This window comes from Calcarisporiella thermophila (assembly GCF_041956535.1).
Source record: "Calcarisporiella thermophila strain CBS 279.70 unplaced genomic scaffold VTP21scaffold_1, whole genome shotgun sequence".
Classification (NCBI taxonomy): domain Eukaryota; kingdom Fungi; phylum Calcarisporiellomycota; class Calcarisporiellomycetes; order Calcarisporiellales; family Calcarisporiellaceae; genus Calcarisporiella; species Calcarisporiella thermophila.
Genome location: NW_027192191.1, coordinates 122,313 through 134,358, shown reverse-complemented (window position 1 = coordinate 134,358; position 12,046 = coordinate 122,313). Strand labels below are relative to the sequence as shown.

The 12,046-nt window shown below is 47.2% G+C and overlaps 8 protein-coding genes across 8 annotated transcripts; 6 read left to right on the top strand and 2 right to left on the bottom strand.

Annotated features, from left to right (window-relative positions):
* Nucleotides 1-1,420: 1,420 nt before the first annotated feature.
* Nucleotides 1,421-2,482, top strand: VTP21DRAFT_59 (uncharacterized protein; the record flags this gene model as incomplete). Its single annotated transcript, XM_069396470.1, has 5 exons — nt 1,421-1,518; nt 1,588-1,651; nt 1,722-1,983; nt 2,083-2,117; nt 2,186-2,482. The coding sequence occupies 5 exons, from the start codon at nt 1,421-1,423 to the stop codon at nt 2,480-2,482; spliced, it is 756 nt and encodes a 251-aa protein (XP_069256438.1).
* Nucleotides 2,483-2,927: 445 nt separating this feature from the next.
* Nucleotides 2,928-3,284, top strand: VTP21DRAFT_58 (uncharacterized protein; the record flags this gene model as incomplete). Its single annotated transcript, XM_069396360.1, has 1 exon — nt 2,928-3,284. One exon carries the CDS (start codon nt 2,928-2,930, stop codon nt 3,282-3,284), a length of 357 nt encoding a protein of 118 aa, XP_069256437.1.
* Nucleotides 3,285-3,712: 428 nt separating this feature from the next.
* VTP21DRAFT_57 (uncharacterized protein) lies at nt 3,713-5,045 on the bottom strand (the record flags this gene model as incomplete). Its single annotated transcript, XM_069396249.1, has 2 exons — nt 3,713-4,692; nt 4,766-5,045. 2 exons carry the CDS (start codon nt 5,043-5,045, stop codon nt 3,713-3,715), a joined length of 1,260 nt encoding a protein of 419 aa, XP_069256436.1.
* A 170-nt stretch (nt 5,046-5,215) lies between these two features.
* On the top strand, nt 5,216-5,830 carry VTP21DRAFT_56 (uncharacterized protein; the record flags this gene model as incomplete). Its single annotated transcript, XM_069396138.1, has 3 exons — nt 5,216-5,290; nt 5,355-5,557; nt 5,617-5,830. The coding sequence occupies 3 exons, from the start codon at nt 5,216-5,218 to the stop codon at nt 5,828-5,830; spliced, it is 492 nt and encodes a 163-aa protein (XP_069256435.1).
* A 1,304-nt stretch (nt 5,831-7,134) lies between these two features.
* VTP21DRAFT_55 (uncharacterized protein) lies at nt 7,135-7,686 on the top strand (the record flags this gene model as incomplete). The annotated part of the gene is made up of 1 exon (XM_069396027.1): nt 7,135-7,686. The coding sequence occupies one exon, from the start codon at nt 7,135-7,137 to the stop codon at nt 7,684-7,686; it is 552 nt and encodes a 183-aa protein (XP_069256434.1).
* A 34-nt stretch (nt 7,687-7,720) lies between these two features.
* On the top strand, nt 7,721-8,205 carry VTP21DRAFT_54 (uncharacterized protein; the record flags this gene model as incomplete). The annotated part of the gene is made up of 2 exons (XM_069395916.1): nt 7,721-7,996; nt 8,095-8,205. 2 exons carry the CDS (start codon nt 7,721-7,723, stop codon nt 8,203-8,205), a joined length of 387 nt encoding a protein of 128 aa, XP_069256433.1.
* A 589-nt stretch (nt 8,206-8,794) lies between these two features.
* VTP21DRAFT_53 (uncharacterized protein) lies at nt 8,795-9,418 on the top strand (the record flags this gene model as incomplete). The annotated part of the gene is made up of 1 exon (XM_069395805.1): nt 8,795-9,418. The coding sequence occupies one exon, from the start codon at nt 8,795-8,797 to the stop codon at nt 9,416-9,418; it is 624 nt and encodes a 207-aa protein (XP_069256432.1).
* A 340-nt stretch (nt 9,419-9,758) lies between these two features.
* On the bottom strand, nt 9,759-11,951 carry VTP21DRAFT_52 (uncharacterized protein; the record flags this gene model as incomplete). The annotated part of the gene is made up of 6 exons (XM_069395694.1): nt 9,759-10,985; nt 11,053-11,118; nt 11,187-11,341; nt 11,412-11,499; nt 11,566-11,799; nt 11,880-11,951. The coding sequence occupies 6 exons, from the start codon at nt 11,949-11,951 to the stop codon at nt 9,759-9,761; spliced, it is 1,842 nt and encodes a 613-aa protein (XP_069256431.1).
* Between the last annotated feature and the right edge of the window lie 95 nt (nt 11,952-12,046).

The following is a 12,046-nucleotide window of genomic DNA, read 5'->3' as shown; positions in this document are numbered from 1 at the left end:
AAACTCCCCTAGGCACATGTAGCGGACGTAAATGAACTCAAAAAAGACAGCTGTTTGAGGCTATTTGCGTGCTAGAAGTAACAATCCTCGGGTACAATGTGTTGTAGAAACATTATATTAATATCACTGCCGTGGAATTGACTGTTCGGGCATTCTGTAGCCATTTTCATGGTCTATGTCCCAAGGCTGCACCTTGAGATCAAAAAGGAGTGTATGTAATAAAATGCTATGATATTTGAAGAGTATAGTGATTCGAATCGAGTTGCTTGCAAACAAAAAGATTCTTTTCCAATTTCACTAGTCGAATGGCTCAAGTAAAGGAAACTAACACGAATGTAGAACAATTTCTTCAGCGAAAGGATAATGAATGAATAAAAAAAAACTATAATGAGAAAACTAATAGTTATGGCATTTATCTTAGCGAAAAAATATGCAAGACAATAATTTTTGATACTAGTCGGTTTCAAATTAACCAAATTTACCTGGTCAAGATAGAGTGATTATTTGGTACACAAAGTGTAGAGTCTACAGCACAACCATATGGGGAAACGTATGGTCTGAGTAGAGCTAGATTATCATGATAGATTTGATAAAAATGATAACATTGTCACTGCACGGTAATAGTTAATGCATAATAGCTCTGCACCTCTCCCAGATAGGTGTAATCAGTATAAAATTGTGGGATATTTGTATAAAAGGTAGGAACGAAAAAAAAAAAACGCCTGCCTATTAGGTTCATGTATATTATATCTCGAAGTGTTCAGTCCCCCAATCATCCCGATAAAAATTCTGATATAAGCAGGCATGGGCATCATATTGTTGGGGGTTGAGTTGGCGAAGATTCATTTACCTGGATAAGACATGATGGGTTCCTCTAATAAATGGATTACCTCATCTTTTGTAGATTATAGTTTGATACGTCCCGAAATTTAGGACCAAGTTGAATGAAGGATTATAGAAACTCTCAAAACAATACACCATCGTGCTTATTTCAAAGCGCATCTCTCGGGTAGATCTGAGATATATCAAGTGTATGTATGATTAAAATAACTATGATTAAAAGCGCTTATAAATTGAATACACACTTGGCTTATTCCAAAAGTAGGACTATCAAATAAAATTTGAAATTCAATTACATTTTTGGACACAAAGTGACTGAGGGGATATATTAAGGCTGTACTCGAAGATCTATTGATGAAGTAATTGAACCAACACCACGAACAATGGTGCCGAACTTTAGAATACCAAAGATATAATCGTGATATCATGTGAGATATCCAGAGGGGTATATAAAGACCCCCTTATCTTTTGCTTGTCTGATTACAATTGATCAGTGACTTGAGCTTAACCAAACCTACTTGGACATTGAGTGAGCCCTTCCCATTCATTCATTCGTTTTATTACTCTCTTTCTTCAATACATGATTTCGAAACTTATTACCCTTTTCTTGCTGGTCGCATCCGCATCAGCGCACATGGAGATGGCCAACCCTCCTGCCCGGAGAAGCCAGTATAGCAAGTAATAATTCAATGCCTACCTTTTACCAAGACAAAGGCTGCATATTATCGCCGCATATTCCCTCTGCAGGTACTATCAGGATCACGATATGGTGGATTGGGACAATGACGCGCCGCTGGATCCCAATCAAGGGGTATGTATATTAATTGCGAAAAGGAGGGGCGATTTATCTAAAAATTTTTTTATTCCTTTTTAAATCATAGCGTCCCTTCCCATGTCGTGGCTTCCCCGAAGGTCCCGCCGAGGTCACCCTTAAAGCCGGCGAGCCTTTCACTATCAAACTTCGTGGCTCTGCAACCCATGGCGGAGGGCATTGTCAATTTGCGTTAAAGTATCGTGTGAACGGTCGTGACACTCCTTTTGTAGTTTTCAACACAGTTATGGAAAAATGCCCTCTTAACTATGATTACACGATGACGCTCCCGGCTACTGCTCCCGGGGGCAAGGCGGTACTTGCATGGACATGTATGTTGTCTCGCAAACTTTAATCATCCCAAAATCAATCTGAATTTTTTTATTAACCTTCTCCTCACGCTCTTTCTCTCTTCTCTATTGACTACGCAGGGGTTAATGCTGTAGGCAATCGTGAATATTATATGGTAAGCCTCGCTGGATAAGCATTTAAAATATAAGCCATTTATATCTGCTTCATCATGCACTTTGTTAGAATTGCGCCGATGTCAACATTGTAGGCCCCACCCAATCTTGCATGGCCGGCAAAGAACTGTTTGTGTGCAATTATCCAGGCTACCCCACCATCCCCGAATTTGCACTCGACCCTGAACATGGACGACACTACTTCAATGAACGAAAAGACACCCAACTCTGTGTAGGTAAGCAGAAAACGAGCGTGAAAGGTCAGAAATCGCCTTCGGAGCACGACAAGCCATCCAAGCCGAGGCGCCCGCAGCGTCCAACCCCAAAGCAAAGACACACCCATGCTGCCCAGGAGAAAGATGAGTGAATAAGCGTTCAGAACATAGGATGACTTCATTTTATTTTGTGTTCTTTATATATCAATAATTAGCTTTATGTAATCGAGCGGTTTGAGAACGTATAATAAATAATATACTGTAAGATTCACGCAGGGATTCACTCATCTCTGAATAGAAGAGGTTTCTTTATTTTTGACGCTGCTGGTTGGATCCCTTCGAATAGAGATAGATTGAGAGGCCCTACCCATGAAGCTAAGCTTATGCATTGAGAATACGATAATGGGTATGAGGATAGAGACAGATCCCAACCAACAACATGCCAAAATAACCTCTCATAAATGCAGCCAATCAAAGTGAGTTACTTCCCTTCAAGCTTCAATGATGCAAGCAAGCAATGCCGCAGTTTCAATTTCTTTTTCTTTTTTGGCTCAGCCAGAATTCCCGTTCATTTCTCGCCTTTTCATATCCACCAAAATGGCGGCGCCAATGCATGATTCATATCCTCTCATCATCGAACTCCCTTCGACTCCGTCCGCCGAAGATCCTACCTTAACCTACTCAACCTCAAGCGACTACGAGATCATATCCGACACTTCCTCCTCCCTCAGCGATTTTGTCGAGCTCACTACCTCGCCACTTCAGGAAGAAGATTGGGATGATCTCATAGGAGATTTGGGCGACACTGAGGAGGAGGCGGCAAAACATGACGGCCCTGTGATTTGTGAAGTGACGGCGGAGGTTGCAAAGGAAATAGGGGAAATTCAGGTTGAGAGCACGGTATTAGTGGAAGAGGTAGACGAAGTGGACGAGATGGAGCAAGTTGCGTTATAAAAGTGGTCTTTGCGTAAACAGGTTGCTCTGAAAATAATGTGCTTTTGAATAGGGCCTATGTCTTGTTTTTTTATCACATACTGGATATATCTTCATTTATTTATATGTACGGTTTTTCTTTTCTATTGCTATACACTGTAAAATTTCACTTTTGAGTTTTTTTTTCTCTTCATCTTTAATGAGATCCAAGTATTTTGTAAAGGTTTTCTTGTAACTAAGATTTTACATCACTAACCCCCTGGTTCTTAGTTGGCGGCTACTTTTGTGACGAGAGAAGTGGAAGTATTGTAAAAGCATGTTTTGTTACAATATATATTTTTACAAGTGAAGGAATAGGCTGGCCATCGAAAGACCTGGAAGACACAGAGTGATATATACGGAAGAGGGAAAAAAAAATAATAGCGGGTAATTAATAAGAGGAGAAAGAATCATGTGGAATAATTTATAACAGAGGTTGCAGTTGATGTCAAATCAAGAGATGGCGTGAAGGAGGGAAGTACCACGCTGGGTGGAGCGAAGAGGTGGGGTGGAAGAGAGGGGGGAACAAGCGTTGAGGATTGGTAAGACGGGATCAGAAGAGGGGGAAGGATGATCTTTCCCTCCGTGGATATGCGCTGGGGAAACGGAAGGGACACGCCATTTGAGGGGTTGGGCATTTGTGCTGCGAGTGCCGAAGCTTCATATGGAGAGGCCAGTGCTCGGGGGTGATACATAGAGTGCACTGGGGACGCAACCGATGAAGGGGGCGTAGGCGGCAACTGGATTGGTGCTGCGGCCTTGTACGAGTAGAGGCTGAAGTCAGGAGAAGCACTCAGGATGCTAGTATTGTATGGGCTGATATTCCAATCCGCGGTGGTGGCGACGGGAGTTGGGCTAGGCAAGGTATATTCACGCGTGTCTTTCCTCTCTCTCCTATGTTCCCTCGTCATGCTCTTTCCTAGGCTATTATTAGTGGCAGACTTTAACAACTCAGTTTGTGAAACCAGCAACGCGCTCCATCGCTCATACACGTCGGCATTGACGAACAAGCGATAGTCCACCAATCTTAACAGTGTGGTCTCGACCAGGTTTATCTCGGCCACCGTCATTCCGGTGATCTTTGCCCAAGCTCGGTTCGAGTAATTTCGGTCCTGCAGAAATTTATTCGCCAGAATGATAGCAGCCACCATCATCCGGTGGCCACAGCGGATAGGATCGCCGGGAGGGGGCGGTGGAGCCTGCTGGGGCTGCTGAGCGTCGATACAGCCTTTGGCGCGAAAGAGATAGAGCACCGCGAGGACAAAGGTGGGCAAACTGGTTCGAGAACGCCGCAGCGTGATATCGATAAAGTTGCGGATGAATGCCAGTCTGACGGGAGGGGAATTGGAGCGGTGAGGCCACACAGTGGCAATCATGAGGGCGGCGATATCTAATAAAGAGTGAGTGGCACGCACTGGGTCAATGAGATTCGCAGTATGCGTGAACAAGCGAAAAATCCCTACCTATTAGGCTGTTAATATTCAGTCGCAGTGTAGCAGAGGGATTTATGGCGGCACTTTGCGATTTGCAATGGGCATAGCCGCAATGACGGCCACTTTTCACATTAGAGTAAATTGGGTTGTAGCGAGGAGTTCTTTTTGGAAATGGTGCGCAGCTGGCGCGTCTTGCCTCAATAGGAGATATTGAAGAGGGTCTTGAGTGGGCCCCGGTTGGGGGGGAAGTCGGAGGGGGGCACGAGAAGGAGACAAAGTGGGCCATGGCTAGCTTGTCGGCGCAAACCATCGCTTCGCCGGAGGAGATGTCCAGCGGGAGAGAGGGGGGATGGGGAGGAGAGGAGGGCAGAAAACAAAGGGGAACCCTGTGACAAAAACGGAACAAAGAGAGTTCGCGGCACAGAGATTGTTTTAATATTTAAATAGAAGAGGGAGAAAGGAGAGATGGCGGCGAATAAAATGGGCACACCAACTTTTTCCGATGGGATTGCAAAGCCCACTACTAGCCGGTGGCATAAGGGCCGTCACATATTCGTAATGTAGCGAACCCAATAGCCGAAATCGGGACGGTCATTGGCCGTGACCTTGGTCAGAATAGAATTCGGTGACACGCTCGCCCCAGAGCTCTCCTATTAAGATTTCTTCTCATCGCCCGAGCTGCGATTCTCCATCGGCCCAAATCCCCTGCCCGGCAGGAATCGTTGGGATCGCAACGGCCCAGGGGGCCTTTTCCGCACGCGGCTTATTTCTCGGGGGGAGCGCGTCCGCAACTCGGAGAAGAAGCCTCTCGGATAAGTCGCCGTCTGCACTTTGTCGCGACCCCCCCCCCCCCCGCGCCTGCGCCTTCTGATGATCGATAGTCCGAAGATTCGCCGGCATCCTTTTGCCTTGTTTGTGATGGGGCTCGATGAGTTGCGTACCGAGACGGCTCCACAATCATTCCCTAAAATAGAGAATGCAGCTGATATCCGCCGAACCTCAATCAAAAGACAAATTCAAAAAGGGCGCGTCTCTGTTGAGACAACAAAGAAGCAACGCCGCCCTTGCCTACTCAACAACCGCGCTGCCGTCTGATGGCGGCGAGCAGGAGACGCAATCCGCCCCGCCCTCATAGTGGGGGTGAAGAATGAGCGCTTTTTCTCGCATTTCCAGGGCCTTGCACAAGACCTACTTAATACTCACGGGATCCTCTCGGCCTCAGTCTGAGACAAGTACTAGCGCGTCCAAAACTTGAATCAAACACACCTCGGGCCTCAGAACAAGCTCAGACTTCTTCGCTCTTCCATCTTGAATCCAGCAAGTTCAAAGCGGGGCCTTTTTGGGTTTCGAGCTCATATGAAAACCTTTTAGTGAAGAACCGGAACCTAACTCTAATAATATTCTACCTGAATAGTGTATATCCAAGCCCCCAAAGTGGAGCAAGATGGAAATCGCTTTGACTAGCCCATTGTAGAAGGGCGGTTTTTCTGCTGCCGGCAATATTGACCGGCCCCCTTCATGGCCCCCTCCCTCTCGCACTTCTTGGCTAGATTGATCCGAACACGCTGTGAAGCAATGCCCGAACTCTGAGTACTTCTGGTAATTTGAAACACCCCTATCGTTTCAATCTTAAGCTCAGCCGCACAATGGTCGGGAGTTTGCATCCACTCGGATCGAGTCCTAATTCCGCCTCCCGCTAACAACAATTCTAGTTGAAATCTGTAGTCTGGATTCTTTCTAGGACCCCTCCTCTCTCTGTTTGTCCGCTCAAGAGTTCAAACCGGAGGAGCAACTGTGTCCTAGTTTGAACCCTCAAGGAATACAGAGTTTTTAGTTTAAAGCGCTAAATGAATTGTAATTGAGCACAAGCTAAGATAAATGAAGATAAACTAGAAACAACCTTCTCGGTTATTTGCTCCAAAAGCTAATAGTGAGTTGCTGCGCATACTCGCTCTCCCCCCCCCCCCCTCTCCTCTGAATATCCTTTGAGTATGTGTCAGCAGTTCTGATTCTTTCTCTGGATCTTCACCACCTCAGATGACGGGCTTACTAAAAAAGTGGAGAACTCGGAATTCGACCGCGTGATAAGAAACAATTAGTAGACGCGACAAATAAGCCAGAGCTACAGCGGAGCTCCAGTCAAATAAAATCGATCTGCTGTATTCTTTAGATTCATTGGCATTAGCCTATTAAAAGCTAGCGTTAGATTAAGCTGAGCTTTTGTCGGGGGTACTTTTTACCCGACAAAATAGTATCCGAAATTTTCGTCGATTTGTAATATCGTCACTGACTGATTCTTTTTCATAACCTTTCCGCCTCCTCCCCCCCGCGTTTTCTGCCCCCTTTGTTTGTTTGTTTTTTATTTTATTTATTTTGTCTTGCTACAAAGCCTTTTCTTGATGTTATATACTTTTCAATCCCACGTCCCTTCCATACAGTATTCAACCGTCTCATCTTCCTGGCAGCAGCACGAGACTCTGGACCCCTCCTCCAGACTATCAGAGCCTAATGAGCTGGGGAGTGGAACAGACGCAAATACATACGTCCCACCGCACTCCTTTGAAGTGCAGGTACCAGCGGGTAACTCACAAAGCGCGGCTCAGCCTTATCTCTCCTCCTCCAATCTCCCACCCCAAGACGAGAGCACGGTTAACCCAAGTTCACAGTACCTTTTATCGTCCTACGGGCTCCCCACCCCAAACCTTGATATGTACTATGATCCACACCTCAATACAGATCCGAAAGCCTTCTCACAAATGAATAAAAGGGCGCTGGATGGCTATTTAGACCGGGTTCCGCCCTCCCCTTCGCCATCTCTTCCAGCCACAGATATCCAGCTAAGACTGGATCCCGCCTATCTCTATTCTTCCCCAGATATGTACTGGTATGCCATGCCTTCCCATACCGACTTTCCCCCTCCCCCCCCTCCCTCCTCCTCACGCTTCCCATAACATAAACACCCAACGGACACAGATCCCCACCACTATGGACTCATATCTTGCTGCACCGCATTCTCAACCAGATCCCCCCGTATCTATCAAGCGCGCGGGGCCCACCGTCTTCTGCGAAGACGGGCCTCTTCATCAACCCGCTATGCCTTCCATCCTCACCGAATACCCTCCACAACCGACCCTCTCGCACCGGTTCCGGTATTCCTCTTCCGCAAAGTTCGAGGCCCACAGGCCTTATTCGTGCGATAAATGCAACCATTCCTTTCATCGATCGCATGATTTGAAACGCCACTTGCGAATTCACGAAAAGGTACCCTTCCCATTCTCTACAAAGCGAATTCCTTTCGTCTGGATGCAACTTGCATGCTAAACTCTTCCATTTTATTTTATTTCAATTCATTTTTCAAGATCAAGCCCTTCGAATGCACCCATTGTCACCGCACCTTTTCGAGGCGCGACGCGTTGAAACGACATCTCACCGTGAGGAAATGTGGGCTGCGAGATCTCCCTGCAAAATAACCGCCGAATGCAGAGCCGCGTGCTATTTTTCCCCTTGTTTCCCCTAGCATCTAAATCCCCATTTACTATTAATTGTAAATTATACTGGTAATATGTATAATATTCTTGGCCTTGTTAGCTTTTTTTTTTTAATGGAATGGATTTTACCACTATTTAAGACGAACGTCTCTTCAAATGCTGGTTATTTTTTATTCAAATCCAAAGCACCATGTTAGCAAGCCACAATTAACTTTGTTCAATAGCTTATTTAGGAAGTATTTCGAATTTTACTCGTAGAGCGCACAGATGCTCTCACGTGTAGAGGAAAATCCTGGTAAACCTCCTAATGAAAAATCGATTCTTCTTAGCCTTTGTTTGTCGACTAGAAATGGCCCATCTTTCCCCTTTCCCCCCTGGTTCCCTCCTGCTCCTCCTCCTTTAAACCCACGAAGATTAAAAGAAAAAAAAATATCCCGAGGACACTCCAACTATTTTCCCTACTCAAAACCAGTATTCCACATTCAACGTTTCCTTTTTTCCTCTTCGGACCTTTACTTCAAGCGACGGAAAGTAGACTCTGGTAGTATGTTCGAGCGTTAGGATGGTCAACATGAAGGTTTATTTTTCCACCTCAGCGCTGCTCCTTCTCATCTTCCACCTGGTTCATGCCAAGGAAGGCAAGGACGATTTCAAGGAACATACAGCCATACCCAGTGCTCCCACGATTTCGGTTACCATAAAGGCGTCCCCGTTGGCCCCTAACTCTACTCCCCTCGCGTCCGACTCTTCTTCCCACCAGCCGATCAAGCAGGCACATCTCCAGGCCCTCCATCCCGGATCCGAGAATAGCACTCGCGAGTTTGGAAACTATACCCTCCCCAGCCTCCGCAGCTATCATCTTAACATGCCCGCCCCTGATCCATGCACCACTTGTGAGGGCTTCTACGACCTCTACACCAAATGTGTTCCCGACACGACCGTCGATCCACACCAGCAGATTGACCAGCTGTCGCTCTGCATGTGCCGGAAACAGGAGCTATTCTCGAAATACTCCACCTGCGTGGAGGGGTGCACTCTAATGGCACAATTGGCAGGGATACCAAAGCCCACCATTGTGAAGGACCGGTGTCGGAAGGAGGGAATGCCCATCGGTGGGGCGGTAGGCATGAGGAGGTCGGGTGGAGCTATGCCTATCCTCCTATGTCTATGTATGGCCATATTAATGTGGTGGTAGAGAGGGTATAGGGTTGTATTGTTTATTTTTGTATTCTATTGCTTTTTCCTCCTTTCTGTATCTATCTATCCACCCTCTCTCGTGAATGGTGAAACTAACAAGTCTAATAAGAACTAACTCATTTTCCTCCAGTGCTCAAATATTTAAATATTAGAACATAAACAAGTAAAAATAATCGAGCCGCAAAAAAAAAACTCTAATAAAGAATATATATATATAAAGGGAACACCGCAATAAGAATAAACATGGGTGAGCACAAAATAATCATGATAAATAATTACAATTTCTCAAGAAAAAAAAACATAAAGACACCACTACGAAAAGTAGAAGAGAGTGGTGCTTAGTCCCATTCTTCATCGTCTTCATCTTCGTCCTCGCTGTCGCTTCCACCCACTCGCTTTTGCAGATTGGTCAGCGCAGCAGCAAGACTCTTCGCGAGATCCTCGCCTCCCTCACTCGTGGCCGCAGCAGTAGCCGCCGCGCCAGCCGCTGCTCCAGCCGCTACGCCCGCAGCCGTTGCAGAGGATGTAGAGGAGCGATCCGTCTTCTTTAGGGCACCAATACCACCTGCAGCACGTATACTCTGTAACAAATCATTACGTCCAGATTGCGGAGGAGGAAGTGCAGTATTCGCTGAAGGCATGGGTGGAGGAGGTGGCACAGCGCCACCAGTAGGAGGGGGTGGAGGTGGAGGAGGAGGTACACTGCCACCACCGGTAGGAGGCATTGGGGGGGGAGGAGGTATTCCCCCGCTGGTCGGAGGTATCGGGGGAGGTGGAGGGATAGCAGGCGAGGTAGGTGTATTTCTTGATGGAAGCGGCGGCTTCGACTGAGCAGGTGGGGCAGAACGTGGAGGGGGCGGAGGGGGGACTGCAGTTTGAGCGGCTGAGCGCGGAGGGGGGGGTGGCGGAACTGCGGCGTTGCGCGGAGGAGGTGGTGGTGGTGGTGGAACAGGAGCTGATGCCGGTGTGGCAGGGGTAGAGCGTGGAGGTGGGGGCGGCGGCACAACTGCGGGGGCCGAAGGAACAGGGCTTGACACTGGAGGAAGAGGAGGCGGCGGCGGAATAGCAGGCGGCGCCTCAGAGGCCACAGGAGGTGGCACCGGCGATGGAGGAGCGGGTGAAGGAGGAGCAGGTGGTGCAGGGGGAATAACGGGTGCAGAAGAGGGTTGCGAGGGAGGAACAACTGGTTTATGTTGCGAAAGGGTTGGGGTTTGAGGTGTACGCGCCGGAGGAGGTGGGGCTTGTCGGCGGTTAACGGGAGGAGGAGGGGCCTGTCGACGAGCAGGAGGTGGAGGTGGGGCGCGGGTCTGACGATTGGTGGGTGGAGCCGGAGGGGCGCTTTTGGGAGGCGAGTGTACAGAGGGCCGTGGTGATGGAGCTGAAGGAAGAGAAGGAGCGGGGGGTGCTTGGGGTATGGCCGCGGCGGGCAAGGGGCTTTGTTTTGAAACACGTGGTGCAGGTGGAGCTGGGGGGGCAGAAGGAGGAGGGGCTGGTTTCGTGGGTGCGAGCCCGCCATGTTTTTGCACGAAATCTTGAATAAAGCCGGCATTTTGTTGGATTTGATCCTGTTATTGTATTGTGTGAGGACTCATGGCAAGGAATAGCAGCCCAAGCAGCCCAAGTCTACTTTACCTCAGACACACCCAGCCTCGATAATTGATCGAGCAGTTTGCGCCATTCTGGGTCGACATTTTCCAGCTATAACCCCCAAAATAAGAGATTTAGACAATAATTTGGAAATAAATGGCCCATCTTAAGATATATACACTAAAGCCTTTCTGATCGTCCCAGCCGACATGCGACACATGCCTGAAATTCGACGGTAAACCAATCTGCGATTTGTCTATCTTGGGTTTACCCGCCTTCTTGGAGTTGGCACTAGACTTTGATCCACCAAAGAATAGAGAGGTTCGTGTTGAAGCTAAAAAAAGGTAAAACAAGGTTAAAGGAGATGAGCTTCCCTATGTTTGGGCATAGAGATTAATAAATACATTTCTTAATGGTTTCACGGTTCACGAGTTTTTTATAAAACACGCCAGCTTCATGTTCGTCTGCAAAAGACAAACCGGCAATATAATCCTAACACACGAAAGATCGTTAGAGCAGGAAAAAAAAAAGCCCGAGCAGGCCATTCCAGGTGCCTACATCTGAATCAAATGTGTGGAAGAAGGGTCTATCCTGATGATATTCAAATCCATCGTACAACTCCTGCTCCCACAGTACGCCACGGCCGTCCTTAAGATCGACAAGCCGCAAGAAAAAAGATTTCTTAGATTTGTCGTATGCGAAAGCAATAGCCCCCATTAGATTTGTGTAGGTCCATGTATCCTGCCCATGTCTAGCAATATAAAGACGAGCCACAGTGGCAGTGACAATTTTCTATTTCGGAGCCAAAGAAAATGCAAGGAGCATCAGTAAGATTACGAATCCGACTAAACGAGATGGTGAAATGGGATTACATTTTTGGATGAAGGGAGCGCCTTTTTTATGATCGCCTTGTCTTCGGGCGAGGGAAGCGTAGCAGATGGCATTGTTTAAACACGCAGATATCTGTGATGTACTTTTACTAGAGGAATACTCAATGAAGGTATAGAAAAAAGAAAAATTCGGTTTAAAATCCGAAGGA